The 14,888-nt window shown below is 60.0% G+C and overlaps 1 protein-coding gene across 2 annotated transcripts; it reads left to right on the top strand.

The window, feature by feature from the left end:
* Positions 1 to 1,285: 1,285 nt before the first annotated feature.
* On the top strand, positions 1,286 to 13,979 carry TMEM179 (transmembrane protein 179). Of its 2 annotated transcripts, none has more exons than XM_034938257.3 (4): positions 1,286 to 2,471; positions 10,314 to 10,451; positions 12,200 to 12,278; positions 13,049 to 13,760. In XM_034938257.3, the coding sequence occupies exons 1-4, from the start codon at positions 2,041 to 2,043 to the stop codon at positions 13,160 to 13,162; spliced, it is 762 nt and encodes a 253-aa protein (XP_034794148.1). In that variant the 5' UTR covers positions 1,286 to 2,040; the 3' UTR covers positions 13,163 to 13,760. The 2 variants fall into 2 exon arrangements, with proteins under 2 accessions (XP_034794148.1, XP_003807049.6); XM_003807001.7 differs by lacking the exon at positions 13,049 to 13,760 and adding an exon at positions 13,786 to 13,979 and having other exon boundaries at positions 1,304 to 2,471.
* Positions 13,980 to 14,888: the final 909 nt, after the last annotated feature.

The following is a 14,888-nucleotide window of genomic DNA, read 5'->3' as shown; positions in this document are numbered from 1 at the left end:
GTGGATGGAACTTCCACTCTTGCCCAAGTTAGGGGAGGGGGTGAATTTCCTGAGTGAGCTCCCTTTGGGGAGAATTGGGGATACTCCAAGAGTGGTAAAAACCCTGAGTGGATTCTCCAAGAGAAGAGTGGCCGTTGCTGACCTCATGGCTGGCCTTCAAGGCCCGACTTTAAAGTGACTGCAAAATGAAATGCAATCCACAGAAGACAAGAAGTTGCAAATGGTGGCAAGCGTAAGAAGATATGCTCAGCCTCATGATGCCAAAGCAAGTCCAAGTTCACACAGCAATGAGCGCATTCTGTGGAAACTGGCAGGATTTGCATACAACTGCTGTTTCTCAGCCAGGGAGGGGAGGGGTCTACAACCCAGATGTGAGGGTAAATTTGAACAACATTTTTATTTTTATTTTTATTTTTTTGAGACCAAGTCTCGCTCTGTCGCCCAAGCTGGAGTGTAGTGGCGTGATCTCGGCTCACTGCAACCTCTGCCTCCCAGGTTCAAGCGATTCTCCTGTCTTGCCCTCCCGAGTAGCTGGGACTACAGGCACCCGCCACCACACCTGGCTGATTTTTTTTTTTATTTTTAGTAGAGACGGGGTTTCACCATGTTAGCCAGGATGGTCTCGATCTCCTGACCTCGTGATCCGCCTGCCTCGCCCTCCCAAAGTGCTGGGATTACAGGCGTGAGCCACCGCGCCCGGCTGAACAACATTTTTAAAGCCGGTTTGGCAATTTTTGTCAACATTTTAAATGTGCATACCCCATGACCCAGCAATTCCTCTTAAGAATTTCTCTTATAAAAATGCCTGTGCAAGCACACAAACATATGTGTACAGGAATATTCACATGACAGCATTTGAGACAGCAAAAACTGGAGACACAAAACATCCACCTTAAGAGGAATAGTTATGCAGATTGTGGAATCATCATTATAATGGAGTCTTATGCAGTTATTAAAAAGAACAAAATAGGTGTATGTGTAGGCAGGGAATAATCTCCTTGACATTTTGTTGAATAAAAGAATCAGCCTTCAAAAAACTATGTATGGTATGAAGCATTTTTGTTAATTCTGTGTGTGTGCTTATGTGCTTAGCAAAATGTCTAGAAAAATAGATGCCAGGCTATTGAAGTGGTCACCCCTGGTAGTGTGATGGGGTAGGGGAGGGGGATGAGGAGAAGGCTTTCTATTTTATTGTATACATATCTCTATTACTTGACTTAAGAAATGAGCATATATTACTTAGTCAATAAAACAAAAAGATTTTTTAATGCTTGCAACAAAAATGCGGATGGAATTTTAAACCAGGAGGAGCAATGTTAAGGCTTCCTCACTCTGGGAATTGGACTAAAGGTGACTTAGTCTTAAAGGCGACTAGAAAAGGCATTAATTCTATTAATTAATGCCTCAGCGATTTCCATCTCAGCAAAGATGTCTTAATGAGGCGCTCGGGGCACCCATTATTTATCTTACAAATGCAGCTCCAGGGTCCTGCCCGTGTCAGGCAGTGTAACACACGTCCCCGCGGAGGGCTGGCGCTGCAGAAGCTCCCGGTCCACCCCCTCCTGCCCACACCTGGCCTCACCCTCCCCATCTCTTCGAGGATGACCTCTGTCCCAGTCCCTTGCACCCCGACTCCTCCACGATCTGGCCCCTCCCCTCATACGTTGCATTTCGGGACCCCCGCAAAGGAATCACCTCAGCCTGGACTGCAAACCGCACTCCTACACCTCACTATGAGCACCTTGGGGGTGTCCTCCAACACCCCCCGCCCCGCCCTCTCTCTCCTGGTCTCCTTTCTTTCGAGCTGATGAGGAACTGACGACCCAGAGTCGGCCTGTGTGAGGCCCGTACAGGTGGCTCCCGAAGTCTTTAGCGGCACAGGGTCGGTCTCCCCAGGCCGACCTGGTAAAATTCCCGCATCTCCCGCAGGCCGCCCTTCTCTGGCTTGGCCGGGACTGGCCCCTGGACCCCGGGCTCCTGGCCCGCACGCACCAGGAGCTGTCCGCGGTGCTGACCGCAGGCGCTTCCCGCGCTCGGCCGATGCGCACGCGTCCCGGGAGGGGCGCGCGGGACCCGCCGGCGCCGCCACTGCGCAGCCTCCCGCGGCCTCCCCGCCCGGCGCAGCCTCCCGCGGCCTTCCCGCCGCCGCTGTCGCCCGGGCCGGCCATGGCGCTCAACAATTTCCTTTTCGCTCAGTGCGCCTGCTACTTCTTGGCCTTCCTGTTCAGCTTCGTGGTGGTGGTCCCGCTGTCCGAGAACGGCCACGACTTCCGCGGCCGCTGCCTGCTCTTCACCGAGGGCATGTGGCTGAGCGCCAACCTCACGGTGCAGGAGCGCGAGCGCTTCACGGTGCAGGAGTGGGGCCCGCCGGCCGCCTGCCGCTTCAGCCTGCTCGCCAGCCTCCTGTCTCTGCTGCTGGCCGCCGCGCACGCCTGGCGCACGCTCTTCTTCCTCTGCAAGGGACACGAGGGGTAAGTGGGGGCCGCTCCCGGCGCGGCGCCCCTTCCATGCCCCCAGCGCCCCCAGACCCACCTCCCGGGGGAGGCGCGCGAGTCCCTCCGTCTCTCAGGCAGCTCCGAGGCCCGCAAATGTCAACAATCCGCCCTCACCCCCTCCACTCAGACCGCCCTTTGTCTACACACACATCCAGGGACCATGACGACCACCGGTCCTGCGTACAAGGCCAGTGCCTCCCCTCCCCAGGTGCGCATCGCCTCCCGCTTCTGGGCATCTGCCCCCTTGGGTTGCAGATGTTGCACCGTCATCACCCAGCAGGCCTGGACCTTCCTGGGCGGGCTCAGCCGGGCCACACTCGCCAGGACCGGCGACAACTCCCAGCCCGGTCTAGGGCTTGCACTGAGCTCTCCAGGTCCCAGTGACAAGGCGAACTGGGGAGCCCCACCCGGCACCATCGCCCCGGGAAAGGGACGGCAGACGGCTGTCTGGAGGGGAGCCACCCAGGCCCACCTCGAGCTCAGGCCTTGGATGGGGAGCTGGAGAGAGACTGCAGGGCGAGGGCTGTGCCTTGTGGGCTAAGCGCCTTCCTCCTCCTGGCCTGCATTTTCCTCTTTCTCTTTCCTGCTCCGGCTAGATACTGGAGCCCATACAACCTGGTTCACCTGGGGTGCGGTGACACCCTTAGCCAGTGGCACCCTGGGGGCCCTCTGGGGGCCCACCCACTCCCTCTGCAGGTGCTCTCTGTGAACCCTCCCACTGGGGGCCCACCCACTCCCTCTGTGAGCCCACCCACTCCCTCTGTGGGTGCCCTCTGTGAGCCCATCCACCACCTCTGTGAACGCACCCACCCCCTCTGAGCTCACCCACCCCCTCTGTGAGCCCACCCACCCCCTCTGTGAACCCACCCACCCCCTCTGTGAACCCACCCACTCCCTCTGTGGGTGCCCTCTGTGAATCCACCCACCCCCTCTGTGAGCCCACCCACCCCCTCTGTGAATCCACCCACCCCCTCTGTGAACCCACCCACCCCCTCTGTGAACCTACCCACTCCCTCTGTGAACCCACCCACTCCCTCTGTGGGCCCTCCCACTCCCCTGGCTGAGGCCTGCTGTGCCCAGGAGCAGCCTGAGATCCTGTAGAGGTTCCGGGAGAGCACTCATGAAACCCAGGCTCCTCCCAAACTCTGCCCTCACCCCCATCCTTTGTTGTAGGTTTTCACTTCCTGCACACAGGTGGGAGATGAGAAGGGCTCAGAGGGGTGCGGGCGGCAGGAGTGGGGAAGCCCTCCTGTTGCCCCCGCTGTGAGCCCACCGCTTGGTTTTGGCTGAGAGAGGGGCCAGAGAGGGGAAGAAGAGGGGCTTCAGGGAGAAGGGAGGGAGCCAGGACTATGCTGAGTGGGGCTGCAAAATCTGGAGGAGGGGTGAGAATCCCAGTGCCTGTGGGTAGGAGCGCCCTGGGGCTGCTGCAGCACAGTTGCACCAACTGGACTGAAACCCACTTGTCCCACCACCCTCTGCCGCTGTCCTCACAGGGCGCCTTTGCTCTGCTCTGTCCTCCCTCTTTTTACAGGGACACCAGTCACTGGATTCAGGGCCCACTCTAAACTCAGGGAGATATCCTGAGATCCAGAGCTTAATTACACCTGCAAAGATACTATTTCCAAACAAAGTCACAGTCACGGGTACCAGGGGTGGGACTTGGGCATATCTTTCGGGGGACACCATTCAACCCACGACACTAAGGTTCTGGATGGGGGTCAGTAGCAAGCTGGCTGTCAGCCTGGGAGGACCCAGGTACTGTGGGGCCATGGGCCCAAATTGTGTGGCTGGAGCCCTGCTCAAGGTGGGGTCAGGCCGGGCGCAGGGTGGTGTCCTGCCCATTTGCAGCCGTCCTCCTTCCCTCAGCCCACTCCAGGGCTGGTGTCCCAAGAAGAGGCTTGAGACGTCATCTGCACCCATGTTGCCAAACCGAAGAGTTGCCCAGTCCATGCTGTGCATGCAGGGCAGGCAGGTGGAAGCCTCCCTGAATGAGACAGGTGTGAAGAGGGAGTGGGACAGCCAGCGAGTAGGGTCAGCCTCCCAACGCTTGAGGTCCCTTTAGTCTGGGAAGCTGAGGGTGAAGGGTGCAGGCCAGGTGGGGCCACAGTTGGTTCATCGCTCACGCACGTCTTCTTCGCCTCCTGGGTGTCCCTCAGGGTGCCTGTGGTCCAGCTGGGGCTGACAGAGGGTGGCTCTCTAGATAGGACCCAGCTATGTGGTCAGAGTGATGGGAGATTTTATAGGGGGTTCCACCAGAAGCTGGGGGACAGGGAGAGGGGAGAAAAGAGCCCCAGAGCTTGCAAGACAGGAGTCCAGGTCGCACAGGGTATGGTCTATTTCGCACACACTGGGCGGCAGACCCAGGGATGCCGTAACAGCAGCTCTGCCTCTTGCCATCTCACGGAAGGTGACTGTCTGTCAGCCGTGGCAAACTGCCAGCACCATCTCCTTCCAAAGGCAGAAAACAGATTCCTGGGGAGTCTGCAGGCCTTCCCAGCACTCTTTGTGGTGTTCCATCCTCCCAAGGGGTGGAGCCGGCTGGGATGCAGGCCAGCTGTGTGGCCTCTGCTGCAGCTCTGCTGACCGGCCCATATGGGATTTAGGAAGCCTTAGACGGCCTGGTGTGCTCAGGCCTGTGGGGGTTAGGGTGAGGGTTAGGGTTGTCGAGGGGGGCTACATTGTGGAGGCTCACCATGGCCTTGACCCCACTGGAGGTCAGGTCCGGGCAGCTCCTGCTGTCAGGGAGGGGCCTGTGGCGGAGCATTTCAGGTTCAGCCCCTTTGCTTCAGTTCAGGGGTTCACCAATCCTCCCACCACTGACCTCCGCCCAGCCTGCTCTTTTCCAGGGACATCTGGTGCCTGTGTCCTTCTTGACCATCAGGAATTAGTGGCTGAGTTCACGTGGTCATGTGGCCACCTGTCCCCCACCTCATGCACTGCACAGTGCATTGGCAGATGGCTTGTGGGGTGACATCTGTCAAACGTGTCAGCACTCCATTGAGTTCTGGTTGTAGGCGAAGGTTGACGCTCTCAAGAGCCATCTCAGGCCATGGGTCCCCACCCTAGGGGACCCCACCCTAGGGGACCCACAGCTGGGTGAAGCCAAGGCAGACATGCACCTTATTCATCTCTGTGTCCTTAGGGCTGAGCACAGGGGATGGTGCGTAGGAGTCCCCAGATAATGTTTGTTGAATGACTGACAGAAAGATGCCTGGGTCCTGAGGCCTGCTGCCTTGTGGTCACTCACCTGGCCCCGATACCTGTGCAGACTCAGTTATCTGGCCGACAGGTCCACCCTTCAGACTTGCCATGTCAGGAAGTTCTGGACCCCTGGGAAGATGGGGTCTGCAGGGTCCAGCGACAGAGCAGCCAAGTCCAACTCAGTTGTTGGTCCAGCTGCATAGACTAGGTGAGCAAGTGCCAGGTAGGTAAAGGGGACTCAGGACCAGCCACGGAGCTGAGACGGGCCTTTACAGGGAGCTCATGTGGTGGACAAGGGCTCTCAGGGCCATCGACGGCCACTGGACGTCCAGCCCAGGGAGGAGCCCACTGACCCCATCAGACTCTGGCCGCTTGAGGTCTGGGCCTGGTTAGGACAGCACATGCTCTAATCCTCCAAAGGGGACTCCACCTCCAGGGGCCACCCGGCTGCCCTCCTGCCAGTGTGAGGGCAAGGCCTGTTTGAGGTCTGTTTGAGGGGCACACGGCAGGTCCAGAGCTTGTGGAGCAGAGGCCATGTCTCAGGTGCCAGCTTCCTCTTCCTATGGGGGTGTCTTTCATGCAGAGTCTGGGCCCTGAGAGCTCGTGCCCAGAAGCGTGAAAATTAGTCTGGGGGTAGCTTTTTGCAGAGGAGTGTCATCTTGATGCTCCATTATTGGCTGCTGAGTGAATGAGTGAATGAGTGAATGAATGAATGAGTGAATGAATGAATGAATGAATGAAAGAATGGATGAATGAATGAATGGAATGGCACCTGTGCTTCAGAGGGGCTTGCCATTTCGGGGCAGAAGGGTTTGCTGAGGCAGCCGTGGGCCTGGGGCAGCTGTGCTGAGGGAGGATTGAGCACGTGGGCTGGCAGCAGTTTGTGGTTGGCGGGCCGGAGGGACGCTGCGTTAAACTCATCTGCCTGCCCGTGCCGGCGCTGAGCCTTCACATTGCTGGGCTTTCCAGGACAGCGGTCACCATGGAGATGGCACATCCCGGCAGGGCACCCTGAGCGGCAGTGAAGAGAGACAGGGTTAACCCTGCGTGTGCCGGGCTCCTGTTCCTGACCACTGTCCTGGCCTGGCCTTGGTGAGAGAGGGGCTGGGTGGCCCTGTGACCTCTGGGGAGTTGGATCCGGGGATGCTCTGGACACATCCAATTCTTCAACGACCTGGACAGCCTGGGCAGGATCCCTGGAAACCGACCAGAAAGGAATGGGAGGAACAGACCGAGGCTGTCAGCTGGCAGTGGCCCCAGCCTGGGGTCCCTTCCCTATCTCATGGGGAACTCCTCGATCTGGTCATGGGAGAAGACTCCAAAATCCGGCCATTTCATAGGGGTGAGGCTGGATGTTTGAAGTCTCCAGATAATTGGCTTTTCTGTCTGTTGGAGGTTGTGTTGTGGTCCATGCTCAGTGGTGGGAAGGGGACGGTGGGTCGCCTGGGCCCAGAGCCTCTGCCGTATCTCAGGTGCACCGGGCCAGGTATTTGCAGGCACCAGGGTCTTTCGGGGAGACCTTGCCCTTAGGGAGCCCGGCCACACAGGGAAGCTTAGGCCGTGCACGTGCCTGTCTAGAATTCGGTATCCTATAGATGTGGAAGGTGCTGCCCCACCCTCCCGAGGGGGTTGGGATGTGGCACTGGGTAACGGCCCTAGCCCAGCCTCCTCTCTGCACTGTGGTCAGTCTGGCCCTCCAGGGAGGTCTCTGGGATGGCCTGTCAGGGAAGTCTAGGAATGCCAGGTGCCGGAGGGTGCTCCTGCCAGACCGGGTCCCTGGGAGGACCGCAGGAGGGTTGTCCAGCAGGTGGAGGGGTGGACGTGCCCTGTGGGAGCCTGGCAAGGGGCTGTCCCCTGCCCCTACTCCAGCACCATCCAGCGGGCCGGGTTTGGTGAGTCTCAGAGCTGTCATACATGGGACTGGCTCCATTCGCCCTGCCCAAGCCCGCCTGCTCTTCAGAGTGCGTCTCCTTCTCCATTCTCTCTCTGGAGGCTGAAAGGTGTGGACCATGGCAGTGGCCCCTTCCTTGCCTCTGGCTGTGGAGCTGACCCTGGCCGTGCCTCGCCACCACCTTCTCCTTGGCTGGGGCCGAGCAGCTGGTCCAAGACTGCAGAGGTGGGGCAGGCTTACTGCGTCCCGCTCTGTGACTATAGGCCCCTAGCCCCTCATTTGCACCCCCAGGCCAGATGGATTTTGGGGTTCAGAACTGTGTCCTCAGGGTCCCAGCAGCAGCAGATGGCTCACCCAAGGAAGGGTCATTGAAGGAGGGCTGGTTGACAAGAGATGAAGTGGTGGGGTTCATGGGGTCAGTGGAGGTGGTGCTGTCCCCATCCCTGGCTAACGGGACCTGGACGGGTGGGTCACCTGGAGAGGAGCAGTGACTTTCAGTGGAGGGACCTGGTAGCAAATTCCCACCTTGCTCTCCCGCCCTCCCACCCCATTGCCCAAACCCAGCCGGAAGCCAGAGGGCATGGGGTCATTGCCATGGTCCACACCTTTCAGCCTCCAGGCAGAGAATGGAGAAGGAGACGCACTCTGAAGAGCAGGCGGGAGACACTGGCACATGGTGATTCAGGCTTGGGCAGGGCGGATGGAGCCAGTCCCATGTATGACAGCTCTGAGACTCACAGCACACTGGGCCGGAGAGGGACCGAGAATGGCCCCACACCCATCCCGGCGAACTTTTGCTGCTGCTCTTTCTGTCTTCAGAGAGCTTTGGATGTGGCGCTGTGATGGGGGTTGTGGCTTGTCTACTGGCACACGGTACCCACTCTCCAGCCATCTTCAGCCGTGAGGCCTGGGCAGAGGCTCGGTCACCCCCCACGCGTACGTGTGTGAGTCCTGCTGGTCCTGCCCTCATTGGTGTGGTTGTTGGATCACAGCCCATGGCTTTAAGAGTGTCCCTGTGTCCTCTCCCCTTGTCTGGGACTCCCTGGGGTGGCTCAAGCCCTCCCGTTCCTGGGGGGTGGTTCTGCTGTCAGCCCAGCAGTCACCAAAACAGTGTGTCCGGGACTGGGGCCAGTGGACGGGTTCCTTGGAGGCACCAGATGTTACAAAGCAGCCTGGTGCCGCCTGCTCTGAGTTGGGCGCTGTGGCCTGGGTTTATCCTCAGCATGTTGGCTGGGGCACCTCCCGGGGCCAGGACTTCGTCTTTTGTATCACTCTGCCCTCTGTGTCCAGCACAGGGCGAGCAGGTGCTCAGAAAGTGCCTGCTGAATGAATGAACAGACAATGCGCTGGCCTCCACTTTGCCTCATCAGCAGCTGCCGAGTTCGGATGACGGTAGCGTTGATGTTTTCTTGGCTGAGATTCCAGGGAGACCTTGTTTATTAAATGATCGCTGTGAAGCTGTTTCCGTGGGTCACCTCCCTTAGATCCAGTGTGCTGACAGCATGCAGGCTAACATCGAGCCTGCTGGCAGGTGAGAGGCGGGAACAGCCCCTTCTCAGCCATGCTGCTAGTGCTGGTGTCTGCCCGTGAGGAAGTCCCCCTCAGGGCTCCCACTGGAGGGACAGTCCCTATCCCTACCCCCTCTCCCTACCCCCCGGAGCCTCCGTGTGCATTCCAGGCTGAGCCCACCCCAGGCCCATTCGAGGGACTTAGAATCTTGATGGAGCAATTCAGAGATGGTGGATGTTTGCAGGCCAGGCAGGAGGGCCGGGTGGGGTGGGTGTCCCGACCACGTGCCTGGTATCCTCAGAAGAGGAAACACGAGCATTCTCTGAAAGCCATGGCCGTGTGCGCCCTGGCAGAGGCCTCAGACCCCTGGGGCAGTGTGGCTCAGCCCTAAGCGAGCTCCTTCCTCATGGCCCTGCCTCCTGCGCTCCCCATGCTCTGGCCCTGGTCAGATGGGCCCAATCACAGCCTGGCCTTTTAAGTTTAAATGGATAAACCAGAGCTGGCCCATCAAGCAAGTCCTACCAGGGGTCCAGGCCACGCGCTGATGACCTGCGGGTGAATGGAAGCTCTCGGCATCACAGGCTGAGGGCTTGTAAACAACAGGCATTTACTGCTCACACTTCCGGAGGCTAGAGGTCTGGGATCCAGGTTCGATGCCTGCTGAGGGCCCGTTCCTCTTGCTGTGTCCTTATCTGTTGGGAGCTCGCTTGGTGGGGTCTCTCCTAGGAGGGCACTCATTTCATTCATGAGGCTTCACCCTCATGACCTCCTCTCTTCCCAAAGGCCCCACTTTCTAACCCCTCAGTGGACTGGAACATATGGATTTGGGGGGACACAAGCACCTGGGCCAGAGTTGCTGGTGACTGTGGCTGGACGGCTTTGGAAGGGTGTCATTCACTTCCACCCCGGGTGCAGCCTCTTTTATGAAATGGTGGGGACCAGGGTTCCAGGTCCTGGGTCTTTGGGAAGGTGTGACCTGCAGCCCAGGGTGGGCACACGGAGCTGCCCAAGGGACCGCAGGCAGGGGGAACAACTCCTTGAGGCCCCACAGGGCCCAACCCAGGAATCCTGAGGGTCCGGGGGGTGCTGCTGGTGGGGGTCGCCCAGGAGATGGCGTCCAGTGAGCCTGCCCCTCCTGTTTCTGGCTGCAGCCTGGGGGCGGGGGTCGCCTGGGAGGTGGTGTCCAGTGAGCCTGCCCCTCCTGTTTCTGGCTGCAGCTCCTTCTTCTCCGCCTTCCTGAACCTCCTGGTCAGCGCCTTCGTGGTCTTCCTGGTCTTCATTGCCAGCACCATCGTGAGCGTGGGCTTCACCATGTGGTGCGACACCATCACCGAGAAGGGCACCGTACCCCACAGGTGCGCCCGCCCCACCCGCCTCGGCCTCGGCCCACCTCCCCGGAAGATCCCTTGACACCCTGCCCTGCTGTGGGTGATCTTCCCTCACGAAGCCCATCCTGAGTCTGCGGTCCCTGGTCCCACTGTGCACTGTGCCCCTGCCTGTGCATACCTGTGCAGCCCCTTCCCTGAGACCCACCCCGCAATGTCAGACAGCTTCCCGCCCTAGGAGCCGGCAGTGTCACACGTCACACACGAGCGATCATCCCTAGGGCTGGATACAGCTGGGGGTGGCTCCAGGTGGTCAGAGACTCTGGCTGCCCCGTTCTTGCCACCAGGGCTTAGATGACAGATCCCGTGCAGCATGGCCCCGGGTCCTGGGAGGCTCGGTGTGGCCACACAGCCGGAGACCGTGGGGCTTCTGTCCTGTGCTGGCTGCATGGGAGAGCCCAGGGAGCATTAGGCTCAGGGCTTTGGTCCTCATGGTGAGGGGTTTGGAAGATGGTGGAAGGGACGGGGATGGTGAAGAACAGGAGCAGAGGAAGCTTCTGGCAGGGTGAGGGTCAGCTCCCAGGCGGGTTGGGGATGGAGGCCTTTGAGCCATGGTGGTCCCTCTGGGATCTTAGCAGGGGCATCATCTGGCTTGTGGGGGGCCCCAGAGTGGAGCACAGTGACTGCCTGCCCCCCACAGTGGGATGCCCCGCCCTGAGGGGCACCATCCAGTGCCCCAGGCCAAAACCCTGGAAGACAAGAACCCTCCAGAGTTTCCACATTTTTCCCTTAAGCAAACCCAGACCTGAAACCCCACCATCTGCAACAGATGCAGCAGAGCCGAAGGGGCTCCCTGCCTGTCTGTTCCATGCCTCCACTCTGGGGTACCTGGGGCACAAACCAGAGGAAAGCAGGAGCACCTGGGTGTGTGGCCCTGTAGGGCCTCCTGTGCTGAGCTGTGCCCTGTGCCTCATCGTGCACTGTCCCAGCTCTGCCTGCTGGCTCGGGCTACCTGCTTCCCAAGAGTGTGGGCAACCCCTGGTACACACGCAAAGTTTCCTTGGCCTCACGGACACTGTTTCCAGCCCTTCAGCCCCTCCAGGGGATTTGGGGCCGCTGGGCCCCCTCTTTCTGGCACCCTGCTCTTGTCAATGTGTCCTGGCTTCACGTTTTATGTTGGGGGTGCAGGACACCTACCGGGAGCCCAGGCCTGGCTCACTCCCGGGCCCTCTGATGCCCACTGCTTCCACAGATGCCTCCATGATGGGGGCAGAGCTTCTGGGCAGCGTTGGTGGGGATGCCACCTCCATCTCTGTCTGGCTGAGGCAGCCCTGCATCTCCTGCCTCTGAGACCCCGTGACCCTCAGAGTGTGGGGCATGGGGGGCAGAGGGTCCAGAAAAGCAGAGGCTGAGCTGGCGTCTTCCGGCCGTCCTGGGTCAGGACAGGGAGGGGCCTGGCCTCTGAGACCCCGTGATCCTCAGAGTGTGGGGCATGGGGGGCAGAGGGTCCAGGAGGGCAGAGGCAGAGCTGGCGTCTTCTGGCTGTCCAGGGCCAGGACAGGGAGGGGCCTGGAGGTTTCCTTCCCCAAAGGCTGTCCTGCTCCATGGAGGAGGCATCGAGGCTAACCCTCCGTGGTGTCCCCAGAGACTCCCTGCTGCCCACCCCCACCGCCCAACAATTGTAGGGCAAAGCTCCTGGCTCTCTGGCCAGCGGCTCAGCCTTGTCCTGCACTGGCTGTCCTGGTGGTCACCCTCCACCCTATGTCCTGCTGTTTTAGCTGTGAAGAGCTCCAGGACATCGACTTGGAGCTGGGCGTGGACAACTCCGCCTTCTACGATCAGTTTGCAATTGCCCAGGTAGGGGGCTCTGGGCAAGAAGGGAGGCTTGCAGTGCTGGGAGGGGGCCATTTACTGCTGGACATTTGCTGAGCTCTCCCCCAGCCAGAGGAGGAGGCAGGCTCCTGTGTGGATAAGGTAGTTAGCAATGGGACCAGGCAGTGGGAGCAGTCAGGAAGGCTTCCTGCAGGAGGTGGGGGAGAGCTGGGCTTTTGTAGGTGGGTTTGGGGAGGAGATGGCCACAGTGAGTTAGAATCAGGAAGTGGCAAGGCCCTGGGGTCTGGGGTGGGAAGTGTGGGGGTGTGGGGGGAGGTGGTGCCAGAAACGAAACCAGGCATCAGATCCTGGGGGTCCAGTGTAGGGACAAGGGCTTCGGACTTTGGTGCTGGCGCTAGGTGGGCCTGTTCAGATCAGAGCTGGAGGCTTAGAGGCGTCCCCTAGCCAGGGGGAAGCTGATACAGAGTCCAAGGAAGGAGGCAGGGGATCCCACTTGTGAATTCAGATTTGCCACCCTGCCCTTGTATAAGCTGCGTCCCCCGCTCCCTAGGAGACTTGGTGGAGGGCGATGGTGGCCCCCACTCTGAGGGATGCTATTTGCTGAAATGCAGACATGTGGGGACACATCAGTGGCCCGTGAGGGCCGGAGGGGGAAACCCTGGAATTGGGTTTGCCCCTTGAAATTTGCAGGTGTGCCCCAGACGGAGATGAGGCAGATGAGGGGTGCCAGGTAGGGGTGGCTGAGACCAGACACCTGGCTCCTGCCAGCACTGATCAGGGCCCGCTGGCTTCAGGTCCAATTCCGGACCCTAGACTGGCCTCTGAAGGCCCTTGCTGGCCGTGGCTGGCCTGAGGACGCTTCTCCTGGCCAGGAGCCCTCCAAGGGTGCTGGACATGGGTGGGCCTGAATGCTCTTTGCCGAGATGAACTGGATCTGTCAAAGATACCTTCATGCAAATTTAGTGAGTGGAAGAGGCCTCAGGCCTAATTTGTGCCAGTTGGATTAAGGTGTGAGTGCAGTCTGATGGCAAATATGCTCAAATGAGAATCAGCTTAATGTAGCTCAGGCCTGGTTCTGATTAAATTGTTTCTCCTTCAACTGTTTGGAAACAGTGGCTAAAGGTCAATTTATTCCGGTGGTTGGAGGAGCCTCCGCTGTTTACCCGCCCTCCTTAGAGCCGACAGGCCCGAGCTGCTGGAGGAGAAAGCACTCGCCACTGGCCACTGCCCCTCCTCAGGGCCTCTGGCTGGCCTGGAGTGAGGGTTGGTCTGAGTGCCCAGGGCTTTTGCACCAGAGTGGGTTCCGGGAGGGCCACAGGTGCTGGAAAACGATGCTGGCTGCAGGAAGGAACTCAGAAGCTTGATCCTGGGCAGGGTCTTCAGGAGCTGGCCCTGCCCCATGTCCCCGGCCTCCTCCTTCCTCTGAGTCCTGTCCTTTCCCTGCAGAGCAGAGCGTGGGGGCTGGTGGGAGGGGGTTGCACTGACAGCGGACCCCCAACGGCCTCTGACCCTGCCCCTGCCCTCTGTGCAGTTTGGCCTCTGGGCCTCATGGCTGGCCTGGCTGGCCATCACCACGCTGGCCTTCCTGAAGGTCTACCACAACTACCGTCAGGAGGACCTGCTGGACAGCCTGATCCACGAGAAGGAGCTGCTGCTGGCCCGGCCGTCCCCACGCACCTCCTTCCAAGAGGAGAAGAGCGCTGTCATTTAGGCACGGTGCAGGCAGGGGGAGCTGGCCCCGACCTCCCTGCTGCGCTCGGGGGCACGGGCCTGCCTGGGGAAGCAGCTGGGGGGCTCTGCCTGGGCCCTGGCCACATGCAGCCCTGCGTGTGTCCCCTCGACACCACGTGTAGTGAGGTGAGCGCCCCAGTGCCCACCTGTGAGCCTAGCAGTGGACTGGGTGGGTGCCGGCTCCCTGATGAGGATGGTGCAGAGAGACTATGGGTGTGGGGCGGGGGCGGGGGGCACCTCCAGGCCTCGCACAGGGCCCCTTGGCTGTCCCAGTAGGACCTGACTGGCCAGCCTATGTGGAGGGCATCCAGCTTGTCTCCCCCAACCCTGGCCGGATGCTGTCTCCATGCCAGCTGGCCCAGGGGTGGCCAGACGTCACTCAGCCCTGAACGAATTCTGCATGAATTCTGCCATCCAGGCAGAGGCTGCGTGTGGGGAGGAGCTCACGGCACCTTCCAGCCTCTGGCCCCAGGTTGGCCCCCTCCCCAGCTGAGTCCCCCTCCTGGGTGGGTGCCATAGGCCTGGGAGACCCTGTGGCCGGGCTCAGGGAGGCTTCTGAGGCCTGTGAGTTTACCTCACTGTGTGTGGGTCCTGTCTGTGCTTGGCTGAGGGTCAGGGAAGTGGTAATCTGAGCTCCACAGAATCGGGGGCATCATCTGGTTGGGGATTTCGGGGGCACACGTACCACATAGAGGACTGGGCCAGGAGCCATGGCAGGGGTCTGTGTGTGGGTGAGTATGGGAGGATGTGATTGTGAGTGCCTTTGTGCATGGGAGGGTGTGATTGTGTATATGAGTGCATGAGAGGATGTGACTGAGTGTGCATGTGTGGGTGTGACAGTGCAGGTGTGACTGTGCATGTGAAGGTGTCACTGAGTGTGCACGAGAGGGTGTGACTGCATGT

Source organism: Pan paniscus, chromosome 15, assembly GCF_029289425.2.
Source record: "Pan paniscus chromosome 15, NHGRI_mPanPan1-v2.0_pri, whole genome shotgun sequence".
NCBI lineage: Eukaryota > Metazoa > Chordata > Mammalia > Primates > Hominidae > Pan > Pan paniscus.
Note: the sequence above shows the minus strand (reverse complement) of the source record. Positions and strands in the feature narration are given on the sequence as shown.